Source organism: Chironomus tepperi, unplaced genomic scaffold, assembly GCF_022539635.2.
Source record: "Chironomus tepperi strain 1889 unplaced genomic scaffold, CSIRO-AGI_Ctep_v1 contig_298, whole genome shotgun sequence".
Lineage (NCBI taxonomy): Eukaryota > Metazoa > Arthropoda > Insecta > Diptera > Chironomidae > Chironomus > Chironomus tepperi.
This window is the reverse complement of record NW_027226420.1, coordinates 694,292-715,019: the sequence shown is the minus strand read 5'-3', so window position 1 is coordinate 715,019 and position 20,728 is coordinate 694,292. Positions and strand designations below refer to the sequence as shown.

Genomic DNA, 20,728 nt, shown 5'->3' with positions numbered 1-20,728 from the left:
CAATCCAGATTAAGATCCCAACATAAATTTGCATAGAAATCACTAATAAATCAACATTTACTTCCAGACACGTAATTTTGCCTCCAGGATTATCACGATTAGTACCAAGAAATCATCTAATGACTGAAACAGAATGGAGAAATTTAGGAATTCAGCAATCTCCTGGATGGGAACATTACCTTATAACCAACGAGTATCACGTTATATGCTTTCGAAGACTGAAAAACTGAAATCGGCTGAAAATTAAATATATTTTGATAGAATCAAAGTTTACTGTGACTAAAAAAAAACTTGTACAGCATAAAATAATAAGATTGTAAATTAATTTTTTTAAAAATAAGCTATGCTTATAATTTATTTAATAAATATTTTTTTAATCGTATTTTGTCATGTTTTTAATAATTTTGGTATTTTTATCGTTGAACCAACTCAACATTTGTTAATTTCCCTGTCAGAAATATCTTATTGCAGCATATTCCTCACACCACTTTCTTATTCTTCATGCGCATCACCTGTTGAATATAATAAAAGCATAAAAAACTGCATTAGTGATATTATCGGATATAAAATTCAATTAGAATAGCCAATTAAGAGTATAATCAGCATTAATAACTATCATTCATAGAATATCTTCAGACGGGAAAAGAAGACAATATAATAATAAGTATCATCATGAATGTGTAGCATATATGTTTCATATTCCATTCTGTTTCGAGAACTTACCTAAATTGGCATTATTGTTGAAAAAAGTAGAAAAGTTTGTTCCTCTGTAAATAGAATTAATGGATATTGTTAGTTAATTCTGTAAAACTTTTAATGCATTTAGTTTTATGGACTGAACTTTATCAGTACTTATAAAAATAAGCAGCCGAGGGTTATTATCATACTTCTAATGAAATCAAACGGTAATTTTTATCATCACATTAGGACTGCTTTTAATTATGTCCAAAACCATCTTAGTGACTTACATTTTTTTCGCCTTTAATTCCACAGATCCATTTTTATGGTATCCTATAATGAGAAAAGTTATTCAGTAAGGTGTTTTTAAGGTTCACAGCATCAAGTGATGAAATTTTGGGTATATCAGTACATTTTTAAATAAAAATGCAGCCGAAGGGTTATTATCATTACTTAACATCAAACGGTAATTATTATCATCATTTAGACAGGCTATAAACAATTTTTAAGGAACTAGAAACTCACAAATAATTTATTGCAGGAATATGCTCTTCATAATTTGTAGTATTTGATTCCGATATCACAGCTTAATACAAAATTATCCAGTCTTTAAACTTTCGGCAGTGATCTATAAAGAAACAAATGAGAAGCTCTGTTAGAAACATGTGTGGAACTAACATCCATTTAGACATTATTCAGTGACTAATCAGACAAAAAGAATTGGTTCTCTAATCAATAAAAAATTCATAAACACGGACCAATGCTTATCATCATTAAAAGCTTAAGCCTTATTAATTTCAATCCATTCCTTACCTTTTCATCATACGGAGGAATGTTCTGCAATGTCCCTCAACGCGTGATCTATAAAGATATAAATGAGAAACTTTGTTAGAAACATGTGTGGAACTAACATCCATAAAGACTATATTCATGTATAGTCAGTCAAAAAAAATTGGTTCTCTAATCAATAAAATATTCATAAACACGGACCAATGCTTATCATCATAAAAAAAAAGTATAATTAAGTCTTATTAATTTTAGTCGATTGCTTACCTCTTTTTTTCATACGGAGGAATTTTTCCGCAATGTCCCTCAACGCAACAACTGCAATGAAATGGAAAAAGCATTAATTAAGAATTTTCATTAAAGAAAAATTAATGATGACGGGAAATGTGAAGGAAAATCAGACAAAAAAGTAATTGGAAAATATAATCAATAAAAAATTCATAAACACGGACCAATGTTGTCATCATAATAAAGCATAAATATAATTAAATGTCTATTGACAAGCAACTCACCTTCATCGTTCCTTAATTTGGTCAGGTTTGTGTGATTTTTCAGAAATCTATAAGAGGATATAAAAGAAAATTAGTAACTAGAAATAAGCAGCAAAAAAAAGTAAGTGTTCCTAAATTTTGGGCGTTCCATGTAGCAATTGAAATGCTTGTCAGGAATTTCCTATATAACTTAGAAAACATACTATTCCCCTGATTTTAAAACTGGCACTCCAGAGATGCAGAATTCATGTGACACTGAGGAGCGTGGCTGCGGGGACCATAATTATGTGAAAAAGGATTCCAAGAAAATTATTCATTGGAATCGAACCTTCGACCTCATCATCGTAAATGTGGCCAATGACCGTTACCATTGAACCACCGACACGAAATATTTCATTTTTCACATTCTGACAAACTATCGATATGGTACTTACATTCAAATTCCATGCAGTTGATTGCTCCTTAATAACATATTTTAGGGCATTAAGCTAATAGTCTAGAATGAGATGCATAAAAAAAGAATTATTAGTTCATGCTGTTCCAAAAAAAAAAGAATTGAAATTAATTGTCAAAAAAGAAGTAAATGTATCAAGGTTTTTCGGCATTTCTCATCTCGTGGGGTTTATTTATCGAGCAAGAAATTTCCTATATACCAAGACTAGTAGCTTTTAATCGCACATAATATGCCCTATTCCATTATGGCTGGCACCAGATTAAATAGAAAAGTTCAATTTGCATTAATCTTAGTGTGATCCTAAGGGCGACTCGTTTTCGACAAGGATTGAACCGAGAACCGCAGAAATGTAAAGTTTCACTTCTGTCTAACCTCTTGATCCATCGCAGTCATTTTTTTATTTTTTTAAATATGGACAAACTTACCTCTTAAGTCATGAGCAGAATAAATTTTTCTAATATCACATTTGGAGAACGTTTATCACTGTACATCCATTCAACTAGCCATTCCTGTAACGTGCTTTTCCTGGTCGTTGATTATATGGACGATAATACTGCAAAATTTTTAGAGAAATTAATATTAGTGGGAAATTCTATTAATTATATTAACATTTTTTGTACAAGTCAAAAAAACTTTCTATAGAATTTCAATTTTAGACAGTATGCAGCAGGTTCTGCATTACTCAATTCCGAATGATTTTTTTAAAAAATAGTATCAAAAAAATTTATGTACTTTTTGAGATATTTTTGTCTTTTTGTTCATAAAAAAATTTATAATATCTTGAGAATTTGATTGGCATTCAGAGAAACTTAGTGATGTACAGTATGTGACATAATTTATAGTCTTTGAGAATTGTAACGTTCCATTGGCTGATAAGAGGATGAAATTTGAAATTATTTTGCCGACCATTTTTGGAGGACAAAAAAATTTCTGTTTCAGTTTTCAAGAATTGCCAAGTGCTTGTTACAAAATATATAGAGAATTGCGAGAACTAAGTTGTTGGTTTAAACATTCAAGAAGTCTTGACTTTGAGACATTTTTTTTATTCTTGTTTGGTAACAAAACAACAAAAAAAAAAAAGATTAAGTATAAAAGCCATTAAGTACATAAAACAATTCAAAATAATCATAAAAAAGAAGTTCTGTGTTTTTTTCAGTGATTTTTCATTCTTACCTCTTACCATTTTCATTATCTTTGATAATAGTTATTCAGAATCAGTTATTTGATTAATTCAAATTCAGCGATGATGATTGATTAGCATAAAGCTGCACAGTGTTTATTAGATTGGCCTTCAGAGTAATTCATGATGAGTTTTTTTAAACATTTTCTTACCCAATTCCCCCAAAATGTTCATAAAGCAATCAATTCAGATAATAGTGAATTTTAGATTGTTTTTCCGATGTCCATAATGCAAAATTTGCTTCCTTCAACGCAAAAATCCTTAGAATTTTCAACATTTTTTCGTTTCAGCGCTTACAGAATAATAAAAATATACGCAAAACTTTTGTATCTTCTTAGTCGTTCGTATCAAGATTGAACGAAGTATTTTTGGTACAGCAACGTAGTTATTGACTATATGCATAGTATAATATATAGATGGTTGAAGATGTTTTACATTGAAAATACATTTTTATGTAACTTATTTCTATTAATTTAGTCCCGAATGTTGAGATTGCGTAGCACTTTTTTGAAGATAGTTCAAATTCAACTATGGTTCATTGTCTTCCAAAAAATATGCTCATGAACTGGTCAAATTTAGACTTTTTAGAACAAGTTAGAAGTTTAAATTTCTAATTTGTGCAATAACAAGTTGATGTTAAGTTACATTAATTTTAATAATTTATCATTTTTCATCCGACGTTCTTGATTGATTGATTACTAAATGGTGTTGATCACTATTAAATTAATAAAAGATTATAGTAATATTCCAATTTAAATTCTTTGCATTCTTTAAGTCGTCAAAAAAGAATTGTTGTTCATTGATTCTTATCCCATAAGAATTTTCAAGTATTTAATCAGTGATGGGCATCATGTTTCACGAAACACGCGATGCCATAAGCAGTTTTAAGTTTGCTGTTGTCTTAAAAAAGACAATTTTTATATTTTCACTAAACAATAAGCAATAAGCTTCTATATGTCGAATGTATAGACACTTAAATAAACCGTTTCCCAAAAATAGATTGCCAACACCAAGTTGACAGTTGACTCGATTTTCACATTTGTTTTCTTCATGATTTTCAAAGTTGTCAAAATTACACTAGAAACAAATAAAATACTAATAACAGTCATAGCTGTAAACTATAGCTTTCAAATATGATGAATTTGCGTCTGGTTGATCAATTTGTAAAGATTTCTCTTCAAATCTGATTGATTTCTTCAAAAATAAATGTTAGTTTTGGCTGAACAAGAAGAAAAGTTGGTTAGGACAGCACAGAGTGGCACAAAAATGAGTAACAGATTACATTCTCAGATCTTTAATAGAATTAAAAGAGCTGAGAATTTTATATAAATTTCACTAAAAAAACTAATTAATCTTGAATTAGGAGTAAAGTTATATTCTAATCAAAAATAGAGTCGGAATAGTCTGCAAGTTGAGCAGAACATAATGGAAGTGAATTTTTGAAAACAACCGAAATTCCAATAAGAATCAGAAGATTTTTCATACTTTTAATATAATTAATTTTGTTAGAACTAACTTTAACCCCTAACCAAGACTAATGTTCAAAAAATATCACACGTCATTCACGCCAACTTTCACCCAAAAACATATCCATAACAGCTCATTCATTCAACTCACTAGAATTGAAATAGAAAGTTTTTGTTTTTTTGTATATTTTAGGAGTGATATTTTAATGAATCATATATTTTATGCATATATATTATTATCATCAATACATTTATCAATCAAAAGCAATGAGTAGATTAAAAGTATGAATTATTCCTTATTATACTAGAAATAGAAATGAATTAAAATAATAAAATGATTTTTTTACGGATTTTTAAATCCATCAGAGGTCAAAGAAACACTAAATTAATTCTTACTAAAATAATTACTTGAAATTATAAATTTCCTTCTATAATAAACTCTTTTTTCTTATAAAAAAATTGCAGACATAAAATCCATTTAAGTGGGTTGAATTCTAGAACGGTCTCGCAAAACACTTTAAGTCTTATTAGCTACACAAAAGTTGTGATGAATTTTAGTTAGTTGATCAATATAATTTTTTTTTTCATTCTGTGTTTGTAGATTTGTTGTAGATTTATTGAAATTTTCAATGTTTCAATTAGAGTGAAAAAATATGTAAAATTCTTAATAACGTCTTCGCTTATTTTGGAAGTCATCACGATGACCACGGTCATTATTGTTCCATGGACGAACATTTCCTCGTTGTGGTGGACCGTCAAAACGATTTCCTTGATCCTAAATTTTTTATATTTTTCATTTATCGTTTCATAAGGTTTTTCAGAGTGGATTTGTGATTTATAGTTGTTGAGTTTCGTAAAACATTAAACGTTTTCGAAATTTTTATCAGTTTCAGTTTCAGTTTTTTTTATAGATATGGAAAATGAGAAGTGGTAAAAAAATAAGTTTTATCAGTTAATCATGTTTGCTAGTTAGATATACTTTAAAGAAAAAAAAATATTTTATGTAATTTTTTAATTTTCGACTACAGATTCAGATCATTTTTCGACAATATTACACATTTGGATATTACTTTCATAGAAAAATATTTATAACTTGGATCGTTTCGTCAATGAGGATGTTTTCGTGTCATTCTGAATGTCAATTGCATGTCGTTTTCCCATAATTTGTCAGAGAATTGTTGTAATTTGTAGGAACAGAATTAGTTTTTCAAGAATTGTTCATAAACAAACGTGTTTGAGCTCTATTATTATGCGATAATTTTCATTTCAACGGAACTGACGACTCCTCATAAACTTTTAGGTTCATTTGAATTGTTTCCATAAACGCTACAAATAACGCACAATTTTTCAGATATCATTTTTCATTTTGTTCCATACGCAGTTCGCATTCTTAAGTTTTTCGTCTTAAAACCTTGAATTCGAGAGCTACTCTTCCAAATAAGTATAATCGCATGACTTGACAGACTTCTATCATATGTTTTTGTGATTGTCAGTTTATAATCAGAATAACGAATTTTGTTAGCTCAACTAACTTGGATTGTGTTAACTAAGTATATTTGCTCATAGATTAGAACATAATAGTCATTGTAGTTGACATCCATTGTCAAATGAATTTAATATTTGTGTTTATTAGCACAAAAGTCCCAAATTAACCCCACATAATACGCATAACGACAATAAAAACGATCAATTTCCAATAATAGTCACAGACATCTCATAAAATCAACAGGTATAATATTTTATGCATAAAGTATATATATTTATGATGATATCAAACAAATTTAACGATTATAAAAATGCGATAAAACTTTTACGATAATTTTCCAATCGATGGATATATGTTTGGCCAGAACATGAGCCATCAATTGTCACATAAAGATTTTATTCGCATGATTATTAAAAGAAATTTGTGTAGAGCAGCTATAGACATTAGAGACTCATAAGAGTCCAATAAGAGATTCAGAATTAATATTTTCAGATTTCCAGAAGGGTAAACTGACATGCAATTTCATCAAAATTTAATACACAACTCATTACGATCCTATTTTTCATATCCTTTAAATGCTTAATCATTGAAATAAGTCAAATGACACAAGATTGAATGAATTTTATTAAAGTAATCTGAGAATAGTAGTTTTGGGCTGTGATAATGCAGTTACTTGAAATATTAATAGAAAAATAAATTCATTTTGAAGCTAGTTCATTATTAAATACATAATTCGAATTGGAATGGAAATAATTTGAGCAGATTCACTGCAAGCCCGTAATAATACTTATAATTGTCGAACTTTAAAGTTTTTATGTAAAATATTTGCAGATTTCATGAGAGAACTTAAGAACGTTCCTACCTGATTTCCTTGATAATGCTGATTCCCTTGATACTGATTTCCTCCGTGGTTACCACCTCCTAAATTAATAAAAGAAAAATGTGTTAATTAACCAGTAATTTATCTAGAATTTACTGCTACCTTGGTTCATCATATCAAAGTTTTGGTTGCGGTCATTATTTCTGTCATTGTTGAAGTTTCTACGTCCTCCACCTTGATTTCCACCGCCACCTCCTTGATTATTTCCACCATTATTTCCTCCGTTGCCGCTTCCACCTTGATTCATTTCTTGCTGATCCAACATGTTACTTAATTGTTGTGCTTGCATGAATAATGAATTTTCTTGCTGTCTTCGTCTCATTTCCTCGTCTTGTCTTTGCATTCTCATTTGCATATCGTCTGTTTGCCTTCTCATTTGTTGCTCATCACGGACACGACTCTCATCAGCCTGTCGTTCTCTATCTTCCCATTCTTTCTTTTGTCTGTCACGATCTTGTTCACGCTTCCTCAACTGTTCACGTAATGATTCTGTTTCATGCTCAAATTTAGCATATTCCATTTGTGCTTCGAGCTTCTCTTCTTCTAATTGCATTTCACGTTTAAGAGCATCATGCTTTTGCTTGTACATGTCATACATTTGCTTCCATTTTGTACCAAATTCATGTTCAAAACTTCCCATTTCAGCAAATCTTGGGCCATTTTGACGTGCTTTGTAATAATCGTTGCTTTTACGCATTAAAGATTTTTCAGGGAATCCGTCAGTTTCATCGATATGATCAAAAGTCTCAACAACACATGGACGTAATGATGATGTCAAAAAGAAGCATTTTTCGCTGCAGTATTTAAGAGCAGACATTGCTCCTGATTTTCTTGCAAATTCAACAATACCTTCGCCTGTTGTCTTTCCACGATCATCAACAATAATTACTGCACGTTCAACTTGTCCGAAAACTTCAAATGATTTAAAAAGTAATTCATTTGATACGAATGGTGTAAGATTCTTAACTCGAATTGTTGTGGCATTTGGTGCGAAACGAATACGAATTGGCTTATTCTTACGCATTCGTCCGTCAAGATCTTTCTTTGCTCGTTCGGCATTTGCACGATAATCAATTTTAAGGAATGCAAAGTTCTTTTCGGCATTAATGAAAGCTTCAGAAATTTCGCCATAAGGACTGAATAATTCTTTCAATTCTTCTTCTGTTACATCACTTGTCAAATTACCAATATACAATCGATTGCGCCCAGAAAATTTAATTTCTTCGCACACAAGTTCTGGTAAGTCATGAGTTGGTCCGGCTAAATTCTTCAGTTTCGAATTTACAATATAGTCCTAATATAATTATGAAAAGAATTTATTACTAACATTATTCTAGACTATTTCGCACTATTGTAAATATAAGAATTAAAGTTGATCAAGACTCAACAAAACTACTAAAATTTTTCAAAAGCTAATTTTCAAACATTAGTGGCATCAACTTCAAGCCTTTCTTTCTTCTTATTTACTTGTACAAAAAATTGCATGCATAAAAAGAAGAAAATTTAATAAAATCTTTTATTCTTTTTATTCACCTCCGATTTTTTGGCATTCATTCCTCCGCCGCCTCGATACTCATTATTCATATTCTTAATTATGTTCAAATTATCACGATGAAATTTTGAAAAAAAGTAAATATCATTTTATAAATCGTTATGACATCGAATTCATTACTTTAATTTTAATTTTTAATGGATGTGTGTGGGAAGTTATTTTTAGAGAATTTTGAGAATCATGGAAACAGGAACAATCGTAAATGATGAATAATACACATAATATTATCAGTGTATTACTTTAAAAGAACTTAAAGCATTATCAAAAAAGAATGCGCACATTTTAACAATGGCTTCTCAAAAAGATCCAGTTAAGAAAATGAAGATCCAAAATGAAAAATTAAATGCGCATAAAAAGCAAAATAAATTAAATAAAGTACAAATATGTGAAAAAATGCCTACTTAGCATATTTAATTTGAACAAAAAATATGCTAGAAGCTCATGGAAATTAGGTCAGTGACATCATTGACGATTGTTTGATTATTAAAAATGGCGGACGAAACACGCTAAATGAAAATTTTATAAACTCATCAATTACCTCATTTTTCATGGGTCCACGATTTCCCATATGATTACCTCCTGGACCGCCTTTACCTCCTCGATTCTGGAAGTTCTTGTTCATGTTCATATTTCGTCTATTTGGACCTCCACCCATGTTATTATTCTGGTTCTGATTCTGATTTTTATTATTCATATTTTCTCGTTGTGGCTTTGGCTGATTTTGATTTTCATTTTTAACTGGTGCTGGACCATTTGCCGTTTCCGCTTTTACCTCCATCTTGTACTTTACTTGCTATTATACACTTTTATAATATTTTTATTGATTAAAAGATTACTTAAACTACTTAAATATTTAATTGAAATGAGACCGAAGATTTTTTGAAGCGTGTCTTACAAAAGATGGGCAAGTAACTTTTTCTCAAACTTGAAAAAGCCCACTTTATGGGTAATATGGGGAATGTAACTACGTGGCAGGCATGGACACTAAAATACCCACATATGAAAGTTTCCGAAATTAACGTACAATTTTGGTTACTTAAACTTTCTTGTTACCTGATGCTTATTGTTTATTATCAAAGCAATTGATATTCTGCATTAAAATTAGGAAAACATTGATTGTCTACGAAATATTTAGAGTGTCCTCACCTTGTCCACACAATAGAAATTTTTATTACTATATTTTTCATAGATTTTTCTTAGATATCTTGGAGAAAAATGGTCAAATTATATGCCATAAGCATATTTTTTAAGGCAACAGCTGAAGCCAAAGTCCTAAAATCTCATTATGATCTTCAAAGCTTTAGTTTCTTTCAAAGAGGAAGTGTTCAAGAATTTATACAATTTGCAAGCAAAACAATTACTGAAAGAACAAGCCCATGTACGAGGCAATCAGTTAAGCAGGATGTCTATATGTGTCACGTATATGTTAGAAGTGATAATTTAGCTGCTGTATTAATTGCAGATCATGAATATCCAGGTAAATTTTTAAAAATCATTTAATTAGTACAATCTGGATGTTAATTATGATGTTATTTTCTACAGGACGTGTTGCTCATACATTATTAACAAAAATTATGGATGATTTCTCAGCAAAAGTTTCAAGTGATCAATGGGCAAATGGAACAGAACAGTCAATTAATTTTACTCAACTTCCAGCATATTTGGCCAAATATCAAGATCCAAGAGAAGCAGATCCGTTGACGAAAATGCAAAATGATTTGGATGAGACGAAAATTATCCTAAGAAATACTATTGAGCAAGTGTTAATTCGTGGCGAAAAACTTGATGATCTTGTGAGTCAATCGGAGGAACTTTCAGCTCAGTCTAAAGCTTTCTATAAAACTGCAAAAAAGACAAACTCATGCTGTAACTTTAGTTAAATATACATGCCTGGTTCCAACTTTCGACATTACCATAAATTCTTTCTTTTTTTTACATTGATTTTATGTCAAATTTAATTTAATTATTATTTCTGCGTATCCAAAAAACCAAACAATTTATGAGATAAAATTTTTGTTTTAAAAATCTGATGTCTAATTAAGATTAATTACACTGTTGTCTATGTGATCTATGTAACTTTATTATTATATTCCAGATATTATGATTTTCATGTATAATTAATCTTAATTGAGCATAATTTTTATTTATATCTATCATAAATGAAGTGGATGTTCGTTCCATGTAATTTATTAATACCCAAAAATATATATATATTATATTAAATATCATATTATATCGAGCATAAATGGATGAAAGACTACATTAAATGTATTTGATGGAAGAGATATTAATTAACTGTATTAAGTAACAAGACAAAATGCAAATTTATTTTAAAAAAAAGTGTTAAATAAAGAATTTTATTAATTATCTTAATCGTAACTAAACATTTTTTTTGAATGATTCACACAAAATATTTCAAGTAAGTCTCACAATTATCATGAAAGACTTTATCAGTCATCATAAAGTTATGATTGCAATATTTATAAAATTATGCTGGATTAATGGACATACTATATATACATTAATGTCCTAGACAAAGTGGATTATGAAGAATGACTTGTCAATTTTAGAGCATATTACATCACTTAACATAAAAATTTCGAAAATGCATATTTCGTGACTAAGTTGTAGATTAAAAAAATTTATAAAGATCTATCCCCAAGCTTGATTTATTGAATAATGTAATGAGAGCTTATTTTGATTTCCATAACATTCATAAAGATTTTTAAGAATTTGATCAGGACTAGGTGCGAATGTCTGATTTATATACAGGAACTGAAAAGAAAAAGCATTAATATTGTAGACAAACAACATTAAATCATGTTCCTTACTATTTTCTCTTCTGGATCTAATTTGAGATATTTGTGAATGAATTTGCTAACCCATGAGATGTCTTTCATCCAATCTACTGTCCATTTTCTTTGCTTCATAATTGGTGCGTTTCCTGCTGCATTTAATAAAATATCGACTGAAACATGAAAAGTTTATAATCAAAATTTATGATTATTGATTTTGAATATTTTTACTTACTTTTAACTATTTCATTAGTTTTTTCTGGCTGTATAGACAGTTTCTCAACACCAGCCGTCGCTTCATCTGTCATGCTTCTAGATTAATTAAGGTACGTCTGTTCTTTTGTTTGCAAAAAAAATATATCAATATTTAGAAGGGACGTTCATAAATAATGTAATGTGAGTTCTAAAAATCGCAAATTCAAATTAACGTCATTTGCGAACGACCCATAAAAACAATGAAATTGATTGTGAAATATTGTTAATTAAATTGAAATAAATTTACACAGCTATAAAATGCTATCTCGACAAGTACTATTTCTACGAGGATTTAATCACTCGAGGTAATATTAATCACATTAAATTAACATTGATTCGATGACTTAATTCAAAATTATATAAATAGAAATTTCAGAGTGAAACAATTTGACAATTTAACTAGAAATATTAGAAGTAAGAGACCAGAGGAATATAAATTTACACCTGAAACTAATTCACCGACATACATCAGAGAAGGCTTGATAGCAAAATGTGGACTATTTACTGCCGTTTTCTGTACATCATGCTTTGTCGGTGCTTCAATTTGTGAATATGAAAAGATCAGAAGAAGAGCAGTTAATACTTTAAGGAATGCAAATCCTTTGGAATGGATGAGAAAGCATCAAAATTCAATTAATGATAAGCAAAAAGAGCTGAATGATGAGATAGCTAAATTAAAGAAGAATTTAAAACAAATGTGGAACCAATTATCACCTGGCGAGAAAGTATGGGCTCCAATTTTAGTAGCTAATGTGATAGTTTTTGGACTTTGGCGAGTTCCTTCATTAAGAGCAACAATGTTAAGACATTTTGCATCAAATCCAGCAAGTACAGGCGTTTCACTTTATTCGAGCATGTTCTTTTCGACATTCAGTCACTATTCACTATTTCATTTATTTGCAAATATGTATGTGCTGCATAGCTTTTCGTCAGCTGTACATAGTTTAGGATATGAACAATTTATAGCTCTATACCTAAGTGCTGGTGTCTTTTCATCTTTTACCAGTTATGCTTTCAAAGCTTTAACTTATTCGCCTGGATATTCATTAGGTGCATCTGGTGCTATCATGGGAATGCTGGCATACGTCTGTGCTCAATATCCTGACACAAAGTTATCAATCATGTTTATTCCACAATGGCAGTTTTCAGCAGAGTCTGCAATTAGGTTCATCATATGTCTCGATTTAGCTGGTCTTGCTTTTCGTTGGAAACTCTTTGATCATGCTGCTCATTTAGGAGGTGCCGCATTAGGATTATTCTGGTGTTATTATGGAAAGGATAAAATATGGCCACAGCGTGAACATTTAATCGGACTCTGGCATCAATTCCGAGGAAAACCAACCAAATAAATTAGCGACCATTGTATATGTACAAAATATGTGCAATAAATGTCATTCAAAAGCGATTTATCAGATTAAAAGACAATGACTTTCATTCTAATTTGATGACCGAATAAACTTTACATCTAAGCTTTATTAATTATTTTTTTGATTATTAAAAATTTATTGACAACTAAAAATGCACAACTTTAAATCAGTAAACTGATTAATAAAATTCGGATCAGAATGAATCTGCTCTATAATATTGCCTACATCTTTCATTGAAAGCCTTGAATGTTCTATCTCTGACAATCTCCTCAACTCCTTGTTCCTGCTTTAGTACTCTCAGCTTCCTTTGCTCTGTTTTGAACTGTTTCTCAAGATTCATATCATTCATGTCTTCTTCTCGTTGCTTCTTTAAGATTTTGACATTGTCAGCGCTTACTTGAATACATTCTTTGATCACTTTTTCTCTTTCGGCATATCCAGTCTTTAATTTTTCGAAAAGTTCCTGACAATTTTTCTCTGGATTAGATGATGTTCTTGCCTTTATCGATTCCGTTGGCAGTGATATGTTTAATGCATAAACAATAGAATCATCTAGATTTCTCATATTCTTTAATGTTTCCTAAATTAATTTATGTTTGAAAGAAACAGATTTAAATGTTTTGAAAGCCATTGAATCAATAAAAGTTGATAGTACCTGGAATTGCAAGACATCTCCGCAAACTAATTTGTATGACATGTTGAAATAAGCTGCTAATTTAACTTTATTTTCTTTGATTAATTTGTTGAATAATATTTGGCGATTTTGAGGTTTGGGGATATTTGTATATGATGTCCAAAAATTGGACCTTTGTTTAGCTTAGCTTTTTGCATTAAACATTTAGGTAGAACATAGTTTCAGTAAACTAATGAATGCAACAAAACCATTAATTGAGTTTCATTCATAAAATTTAAAAACCCAGTTCCGGTAAAAATTCAAACATCATTGAAGAATAAACCCTAAATTTTATGTACTAAATTTCTGAAAGTTTAAAATTTCAAAAGTTCGTTAAATTAGAGTAAATATAATTTTGTAATTTTATTCAGCCATTGATTCGTCTACAGGTTTCTTAGCTTTATCATGATGATTTGCAACTGCTTTCTGTGCACTACTTAATGTTGTTTTTTGTGTCAATGCTCGACTTCTCATTTCATCTTCATTCTTTCTGTTGACTGATTTTGTGATTGCTTCTTGGATCTTTTGCTTATCCTGTAATTTCTGTTTGGCTGGAGCACCTATATAAATATTTAGTTAATAAGCATGAAGAAGTTCATCGCAATTTCATGAAATGTTTATGCTTACTCTTTCTCTTTTGGAAAGCTGAATTCTTCTTATTTGTCTTGTTAAGGCTTTTATGCTTAACATTATCAGGAAGCTTAGTCTTTGTTTTATTCTTTCCTTGTGCCATTTTTGTGAATTATATTAATTTTCTTTAATAAACACTTTTTAGTACAAGTTTGTTTACAAACGTGATTTAGGTCTAAAAAGTTCTAAAAGTCGGATAACTTTTAAACAACAAAAGTTATTAATTATAGCGCAAATAAAAGGAATTACAAAAATTTATTTAGTTCAATCACATTAATAAGATGTCAGAGAACACAAGTGGAAAGGAGTCAGTAACAAAAACCTCAATGGTTTATGTCTGTTCAGGTAAATTAATAAAAGTTTCAAAAATTATGCATGAAATTAACAAAGGTTAATTATTTTATTTTAGAATGTCACAATGAGAATGAAATGAAACCTAGAGATCCAATTCGTTGCAGAGAATGTGGTCATCGAATTATGTACAAGAAGCGTACAAAACGTTTGGTAGTCTTTGATGCTCGATAAATCATTACTAAGGAAAATTAATTAATTTAAGTACCTAACTGGAAGATAAACAATAAATATATTATTAATTTTGCTTAAAAAAGACAACTGATGATCTAGTTTATTTAATTCTTCGTGTGTAAATTACAGAATTTTTTGAAAATGAACTGGAAGTGAGCAAGCTATTGTACACGAATAAGGAAGATATGAAATAATAGAGAAGAAAGGACTTGATGGTGAAAAATTATTAATCTAAAAGTTTTTAAACCAGTTTTTCGACGTTGAAGGCTTCTTTCCACGTCGTTCCTTATTTAAATTTTTTTCTATTCCTTCATGATACAGCTTTACATCGTCTTGATCGTCATAATTCTGCTGTTGTGACTGTTTCTTAATGTTCTTTTTGACTTCAGCGAGCTGAAATATAATTAATGTACATAAATTGTTTATTAACGGGTATATGACTCATACCTGTTCCTCTAAACGATCTTTATGTTTTAAGCGTTTTCCCTTTTCAGAATTAGCAGATTCAATCTGTTCCTGTAAACAATTTAAACAGCTTTCACAAGACTTGAGCCAATCACTTAAAATATTTGCTATTTCCTGGATATTTTCTGTCTGTATATCACGAGCCACTGCATAATCAATTTCCAAATGTCGATTCTTCTGATCCAGCTTCCCATTAATGAGTTCTAAAGCATTTAACATTATTAAATTTAATTTAACTATTGAATTATCATCAATTACCTGCATAAATAGCTTCAATAATCAGATCTTCGAGATGACGGACATTCTTTATGTCTAGTTCACTCATTAAATCATCATAGGGTAATGTCTTCCTTTGTGTCGCTAATGTTAGGATCGTAAGATGTTTCAACTTCTTGTCCATGACAGGAGTAAGTGCTATAAGCTTTTCTTTATTCTCCAGATATTGACGATAAGTTCCGAAAGCAAATAAATTTAATGTATTATAATATTTCTCATACTCTCCTGTCTTGAGCTGCAATTAAAACAAAATTAGTGACCTATAGACAGCAATATTTATTATGACTTACTTCAATTATCTCGGGTATTTGAAGAAATTCAGAAAAAGTATTAAGACTTGTATTTTCTAATATTTGGATAATAGAATTAGCAATTTCCTGCTTGTTAGCCGAATGTTCCTTAATGAGTTTATGGAACTGATCATAAGTAGTCTGCTGAATGCTTGGAGTTACTTCCATTGTTGCTCCTGATTAATCTAATTCCGTAATTAAACTTTTTTATAAATTTTTGTATTTTTTCTTGCAAAACAAGTAAAATTTAGCCAAAATTTCTAGTAAAACTTATTCGAATTTGTCTCAATCGTCATACTAATGAACTGTATGAATTCAATTGAAATTTATATTATTCATTGATTTTTCACTAAATGTTAATTGCAAAAACACATACATTTGATTTAAGAAAAGCTGAATAAAGTATGGATATATAATGCGTTTTTTGCCAATTAGAGGAAAATATCCGTAACTTTGTACTAAAGTTTTTAAATTTAATTTAAACCTACAAAAACGGAATTATCTAACATATTAGTTTAATAGCATTCCTTTTCAGTCATATTTCAAAGAAATTGCTTCTTAGAAGCTCTTGTTTTAGGAAAAAAGGTGTCTAACAAGAAATTTTTTTTTTTGGAACATTTTAACGGTTTTTGATAATTTAAAATTTATTGGGCAATGATTTAGTACTCACATTACTCATGCAAAGTGGTTTGCAATTTTTAATAGTTTATTAAGTTTTGGACAGTACGGTAAGTTTAAAATGCCAAATTAGCAAAATCATTCAAAGTAGCCATAAAAATACCTCAAAGATTGCTAGATCATTGAAGGATTTGGAAGAAAAATATTAAAAATTTAATTTTTATTAACATAACCTCTTTTTTGTTCATTGACAGACAAAATATTTTAAAGAAAGGCTTTAAAATGCAGGAAAATATTTGTGGATATTGCCAAAAGACTGCTAATTTTCTTTGTGTGCGATGTAGTACTGAATATTACTGCTCAAAAAAGTGTCAAGTTACAGCTTTCCCACTTCATCGTAAAGAATGTTTCTCGATTCCGTAAGTAATTCTATTTCTAACTAAAGCTTAATTAATATTACATTCATAATATAATTTCAGACCGTTAAAACCATTGAACGGTGATCAAACTTTGTCACGAAAAACAAGCAACAATTCACTTGAATCTGATGATTCAGACAAAAACTCACTTGCTGGATTAAAGAAGTCTGAAGTCGAAACAAAAACAGTTGCTTTACAAAAGGAACCCGCCAAAATCGAACATACTACGGAAGAGATTAAGGAAAATTTACAAGAAGTTCCTAAGAAGATTGAAACAAAAGAACTTGTCACTCCTGCTTTCAATTCAGGCATTCGTACAATTCCGCCAAACGACTATAAGAAAACGCCATCCGTTGTAAGCATCCCAAAACAAGCTGTTGAACAGGAAAAAGTTGTTGAAGAAGCCGTTAAACCTGTTGAAAAGAGTCAAGGATTCAGTATGGAAACAATTCGTCGTAATCAACAATCTTCATTAATGAATCAACAGCAAAAGAAGCAGCCACCAAAAGAAACTCGTTTATTCTTGAAAGACTTAAAAGTTCGTCAGTTACCGATTGGAAAAGTCAGAGTCAAGATAGTAGGTGAATATGAATGTCCAAAAGCATTCTACGTAACAGAAGCTTTGCCTGCTGTCGATGCCTTCCTCGAACATATTGAAGTCAATATTGCCGATTTTGTAAAGAACGAAAAGACAAAAAGCTACAAACCTGTTATGAATGAAGTCGTTTTGGCTCGATTTGAAGGAGTTTATTATCGTGCTGTTATCGAAAGTGTCATTAATGATGATCCCAGTAAGCCGGTTTATGGAGTATTCTTTATTGATTATGGAAATGTATCGCAAGTAACTGAAGATGAATTGTTACCATTCTGCTCGAAAGTAAAAGGAGAAATAATTTTGCATCCAGTGCTTTTCGCAAATTTCCCATCAACTATAACTAAAGCTTTGGAAGAAATTGTCAGCAGCCCTGATGGCTTTGATGTAATTGTTAAAGAAAAGTCTGACAAATGCTACATCGCAGACATTGTTGGAATTTAAGTAAGTCATACAAAACATAATAACTCACTATAATTAAGAAAAATTAAATTTCGTCATAATACTTAAGAGAATCAAGTTAACTACAATAAGCATATACATAATATAATACATTTATTTAGATTTAAGATTTCGTCATAACTAATTCATGTATCAATGGCTCAAACACAAAAGAAACAAAATTTAACGACACAATAAATCTAGCATAAACCACAAAATTTATTTAGTTCTAAATCTACAGTCAAAGTTGATGATTTTGCTTAACATATCTTAAAAGTCTCATGACAGTTGATGGAGTTATGTGTGGTATTCGTGAAGCATCAGCTATAGAATGTGGTTGAATCATCCTTAATTTTTCTCGTTCCTCAAATGATAAGCATAATGATTTTGAGAAATAGTCAATGTCTTTTGGAATAAGCAGCGACTCGTCACGTTTAATTTCGATAATTTCATTTTCCTGATTCTTTATGGCATTGTCGTAAACAGCTTCTATTTTGATTCTATTGCATAAATCAGCATCATCTTTAATCCAACTTAATGCTGGCAAGTCAATGTCACAAATTTCTTTCACATCTGGTGGACCAACAACAGCTAAAATCTCAAAAGCACTTCTTGGCTGACTTGTTTTTGACTGGGGCATATTCAGCTTAGTCTTCCAAACATTTGAGCCCATTTTCCAATCTTTAAGTAAATCTAATGCCTTTTTCAATTTTTCTCGTCTATCCTTCATATGTTGATATCTAAATTCTGATACTAGACCTATTTTATAGCCCTTTTCAGTTAGACGAAGATCAGCATTGTCAGGTCTTAAAGTTAATCTGAATTCACTACGGGATGTAAACATTCGATAAGGTTCACCCATGGTACCTAAAGTAACTAAGTCATTAATTAAAACTCCAATATATCCCTCACTTCTGTTGACGACAAGTTGTTCCTTATTCAACACTTTTCCAGCTCCGTTACATCCTGCAATGATTCCCTGACTTGCAGCTTCCTCGTATCCAGTTGTTCCATTAATTTGACCTGCTAAAAATAATCCTTCAACCTTTTTCGTCTCTAAGGTTGGATATAATTCTCGTGGATCAACATAGTCATATGTTACACCATATCCAGGTCTAACAATTTCAGCATTCTCTAGACCAACTAAATTCCTTACAAGCTTAAGTTGTAGATCTGCAGGAAGAGTACAGCTTAAACCTTGTGGATATATGATATCGGAATCGAATCCTTCAATCTCTAGCCATATTTGATGTATCTTATTTCCAAAACGGAGAATTTTACTTTCAATACTTGGACAATATCGTGGACCAGTGACTTCTTCTGTTACATGTCGATTCACATGCAAATTATCTCTAACTATAGCATTTACACCTTCTGTTGTATAGCTCATCCATACACATAGTTGATCTTCTGGCTTTATCGATACTTTCTCATTAAGGAAACTAAAAGGAATTGGTGGATTATCGCCATAATGCTTCTCGAGATTATCATAATTAATAGAACTAGCTAAAATTCGAGGTGGAGTTCCAGTTTTGAGTCTTGAAAGTTTAAATCCAAGAGTTTCTAAACTTTTTGCTAATCCAATTGATGGCTCATCGCCAATTCTCCCTGCAGGTCTTACTTCTAATCCTATATTAATTTGACCTCTAAGAAACGTGCCTGTCGTAATGACTACACTTTTACAACTAATTTGCGTCTCGTGTCCATCATTCTGTTTAAAAATGACTCCTTTAATAACTTTTCTCTCAGGATCATCTGACTTGTCTTCATATATTATATCCTCAACAGATCCTTCGATTATTTCTAAATTCTTTGTGCTATTTAGTTCCTCTTGAACTGCCTTTTTGTACAATTGTCTATCAATTTGAGCTCGTAAGCCAAAAACTGCTGGACCACGCCGTCGATTCAGAACTTTATATTGAGTACCACTTACATCACAACACCTTCCACATATTCCATCAAGGGCATCGACTTCCCGCATCAAGTGACCCTTTCCGATTCCTCCAAAACTTGGATTACATGACATTTCTCCAATTGTCGATTTCTTTTGTGTGATGAGTAACGTTTTTGCACCCATTCTGGATGATGCTGCACAAGCCTCTGTTCCAGCATGACCGCCACCTTAAAATTTGTTCGAAATATTTCTTAGTCAATGTCAATTTATCAATTCTGGATTTCTTACCAATGACAACAACATCAAAGTGATTAGGTGCACTGGAAAATGTCCGCAAAGTGTGACTTAATGCCTTCAAATATTTAATTCTATTAATCATTCTCCTTTTCTTTGATTATTTAATAAATTTTGTTTATTTTTTTACTGGATCTTATCTTGATCTTTTGAGAGTGTAGAAGTTCAGCATTAAACAACCAATTAGTCATTAGTGATTACCATGCCAAGAATGATACTCG

At 30.5% G+C, this 20,728-nt stretch overlaps 9 protein-coding genes, 1 long non-coding RNA gene and 3 other non-coding genes across 19 annotated transcripts; 4 read left to right on the top strand and 9 right to left on the bottom strand.

The window, feature by feature from the left end:
* Positions 1-321: 321 nt before the first annotated feature.
* On the bottom strand, positions 322-9,872 carry LOC139092423 (hrp65 protein). Of its 7 annotated transcripts, none has more exons than XR_011544588.1 (13): positions 9,512-9,872; positions 8,955-9,008; positions 7,518-8,715; positions 7,404-7,459; positions 2,835-2,962; positions 2,390-2,451; positions 1,977-2,023; positions 1,732-1,782; positions 1,492-1,539; positions 1,204-1,306; positions 969-1,011; positions 724-767; positions 322-512 (listed from the first exon to the last, which is right to left on the bottom strand). XR_011544588.1 is itself a non-coding variant. In XM_070642812.1 (5 exons), the coding sequence occupies exons 1-5, from the start codon at positions 9,749-9,751 to the stop codon at positions 5,720-5,722; spliced, it is 1,659 nt and encodes a 552-aa protein (XP_070498913.1). In that variant the 5' UTR covers positions 9,752-9,872; the 3' UTR covers positions 2,969-5,719. The 7 variants fall into 7 exon arrangements, 4 of the variants coding, with proteins under 4 accessions (XP_070498913.1, XP_070498914.1, XP_070498915.1 ...); XR_011544589.1 differs by having other exon boundaries at positions 7,404-7,462; positions 7,524-8,715; XR_011544590.1 differs by lacking the exon at positions 8,955-9,008 and having other exon boundaries at positions 7,404-7,462; positions 7,524-8,715.
* LOC139092457 (small nucleolar RNA U18) lies at positions 1,380-1,455 on the bottom strand. The gene has a single exon (XR_011544600.1). It is a non-coding gene; the product is annotated as a small nucleolar RNA U18 (small nucleolar RNA).
* LOC139092454 (small nucleolar RNA U18) lies at positions 1,612-1,687 on the bottom strand. The gene has a single exon (XR_011544597.1). It is a non-coding gene; the product is annotated as a small nucleolar RNA U18 (small nucleolar RNA).
* LOC139092458 (small nucleolar RNA U18) lies at positions 1,873-1,934 on the bottom strand. The gene has a single exon (XR_011544601.1). It is a non-coding gene; the product is annotated as a small nucleolar RNA U18 (small nucleolar RNA).
* A 235-nt stretch (positions 9,873-10,107) lies between the features above and the next one.
* Positions 10,108-11,279, top strand: Ykt6 (YKT6 v-SNARE). The gene is made up of 2 exons (XM_070642602.1): positions 10,108-10,450; positions 10,516-11,279. The coding sequence occupies exons 1-2, from the start codon at positions 10,189-10,191 to the stop codon at positions 10,851-10,853; spliced, it is 600 nt and encodes a 199-aa protein (XP_070498703.1). The 5' UTR covers positions 10,108-10,188; the 3' UTR covers positions 10,854-11,279.
* A 106-nt stretch (positions 11,280-11,385) lies between these two features.
* Atg12 (Autophagy-related 12) lies at positions 11,386-12,143 on the bottom strand. Its single transcript, XM_070642713.1, has 3 exons — positions 12,004-12,143; positions 11,805-11,941; positions 11,386-11,748 (listed from the first exon to the last, which is right to left on the bottom strand). Exons 1-3 carry the CDS (start codon positions 12,074-12,076, stop codon positions 11,626-11,628), a joined length of 333 nt encoding a protein of 110 aa, XP_070498814.1. The 5' UTR covers positions 12,077-12,143; the 3' UTR covers positions 11,386-11,625.
* A 47-nt stretch (positions 12,144-12,190) lies between these two features.
* On the top strand, positions 12,191-13,428 carry rho-7 (rhomboid family intramembrane serine protease rho-7). The gene is made up of 2 exons (XM_070642609.1): positions 12,191-12,328; positions 12,391-13,428. Exons 1-2 carry the CDS (start codon positions 12,282-12,284, stop codon positions 13,370-13,372), a joined length of 1,029 nt encoding a protein of 342 aa, XP_070498710.1. The 5' UTR covers positions 12,191-12,281; the 3' UTR covers positions 13,373-13,428.
* Positions 13,429-13,583: 155 nt separating this feature from the next.
* On the bottom strand, positions 13,584-14,087 carry Ccdc58 (Coiled-coil domain-containing 58). Its single transcript, XM_070642660.1, has 2 exons — positions 14,046-14,087; positions 13,584-13,970 (listed from the first exon to the last, which is right to left on the bottom strand). The coding sequence occupies exons 1-2, from the start codon at positions 14,085-14,087 to the stop codon at positions 13,584-13,586; spliced, it is 429 nt and encodes a 142-aa protein (XP_070498761.1).
* A 314-nt stretch (positions 14,088-14,401) lies between these two features.
* On the bottom strand, positions 14,402-14,860 carry LOC139092219 (uncharacterized). The gene is made up of 2 exons (XM_070642546.1): positions 14,691-14,860; positions 14,402-14,623 (listed from the first exon to the last, which is right to left on the bottom strand). Exons 1-2 carry the CDS (start codon positions 14,794-14,796, stop codon positions 14,427-14,429), a joined length of 303 nt encoding a protein of 100 aa, XP_070498647.1. The 5' UTR covers positions 14,797-14,860; the 3' UTR covers positions 14,402-14,426.
* A 38-nt stretch (positions 14,861-14,898) lies between these two features.
* On the top strand, positions 14,899-15,305 carry LOC139092220 (uncharacterized). The gene is made up of 2 exons (XR_011544576.1): positions 14,899-15,038; positions 15,103-15,305. It is a non-coding gene; the product is annotated as an uncharacterized lncRNA (long non-coding RNA).
* On the bottom strand, positions 15,298-16,503 carry CSN7 (COP9 signalosome subunit 7). The gene is made up of 4 exons (XM_070642544.1): positions 16,250-16,503; positions 15,942-16,194; positions 15,666-15,886; positions 15,298-15,611 (listed from the first exon to the last, which is right to left on the bottom strand). Exons 1-4 carry the CDS (start codon positions 16,415-16,417, stop codon positions 15,450-15,452), a joined length of 804 nt encoding a protein of 267 aa, XP_070498645.1. The 5' UTR covers positions 16,418-16,503; the 3' UTR covers positions 15,298-15,449.
* Positions 16,504-16,906: 403 nt separating this feature from the next.
* Veneno (veneno) lies at positions 16,907-18,537 on the top strand. Its single transcript, XM_070642608.1, has 3 exons — positions 16,907-16,977; positions 17,122-17,286; positions 17,347-18,537. The coding sequence occupies exons 2-3, from the start codon at positions 17,150-17,152 to the stop codon at positions 18,320-18,322; spliced, it is 1,113 nt and encodes a 370-aa protein (XP_070498709.1). The 5' UTR covers positions 16,907-16,977; positions 17,122-17,149; the 3' UTR covers positions 18,323-18,537.
* Positions 18,474-20,627, bottom strand: LOC139092267 (protein MTO1 homolog, mitochondrial). Its single transcript, XM_070642606.1, has 2 exons — positions 20,502-20,627; positions 18,474-20,440 (listed from the first exon to the last, which is right to left on the bottom strand). Exons 1-2 carry the CDS (start codon positions 20,590-20,592, stop codon positions 18,561-18,563), a joined length of 1,971 nt encoding a protein of 656 aa, XP_070498707.1. The 5' UTR covers positions 20,593-20,627; the 3' UTR covers positions 18,474-18,560.
* Positions 20,628-20,728: the final 101 nt, after the last annotated feature.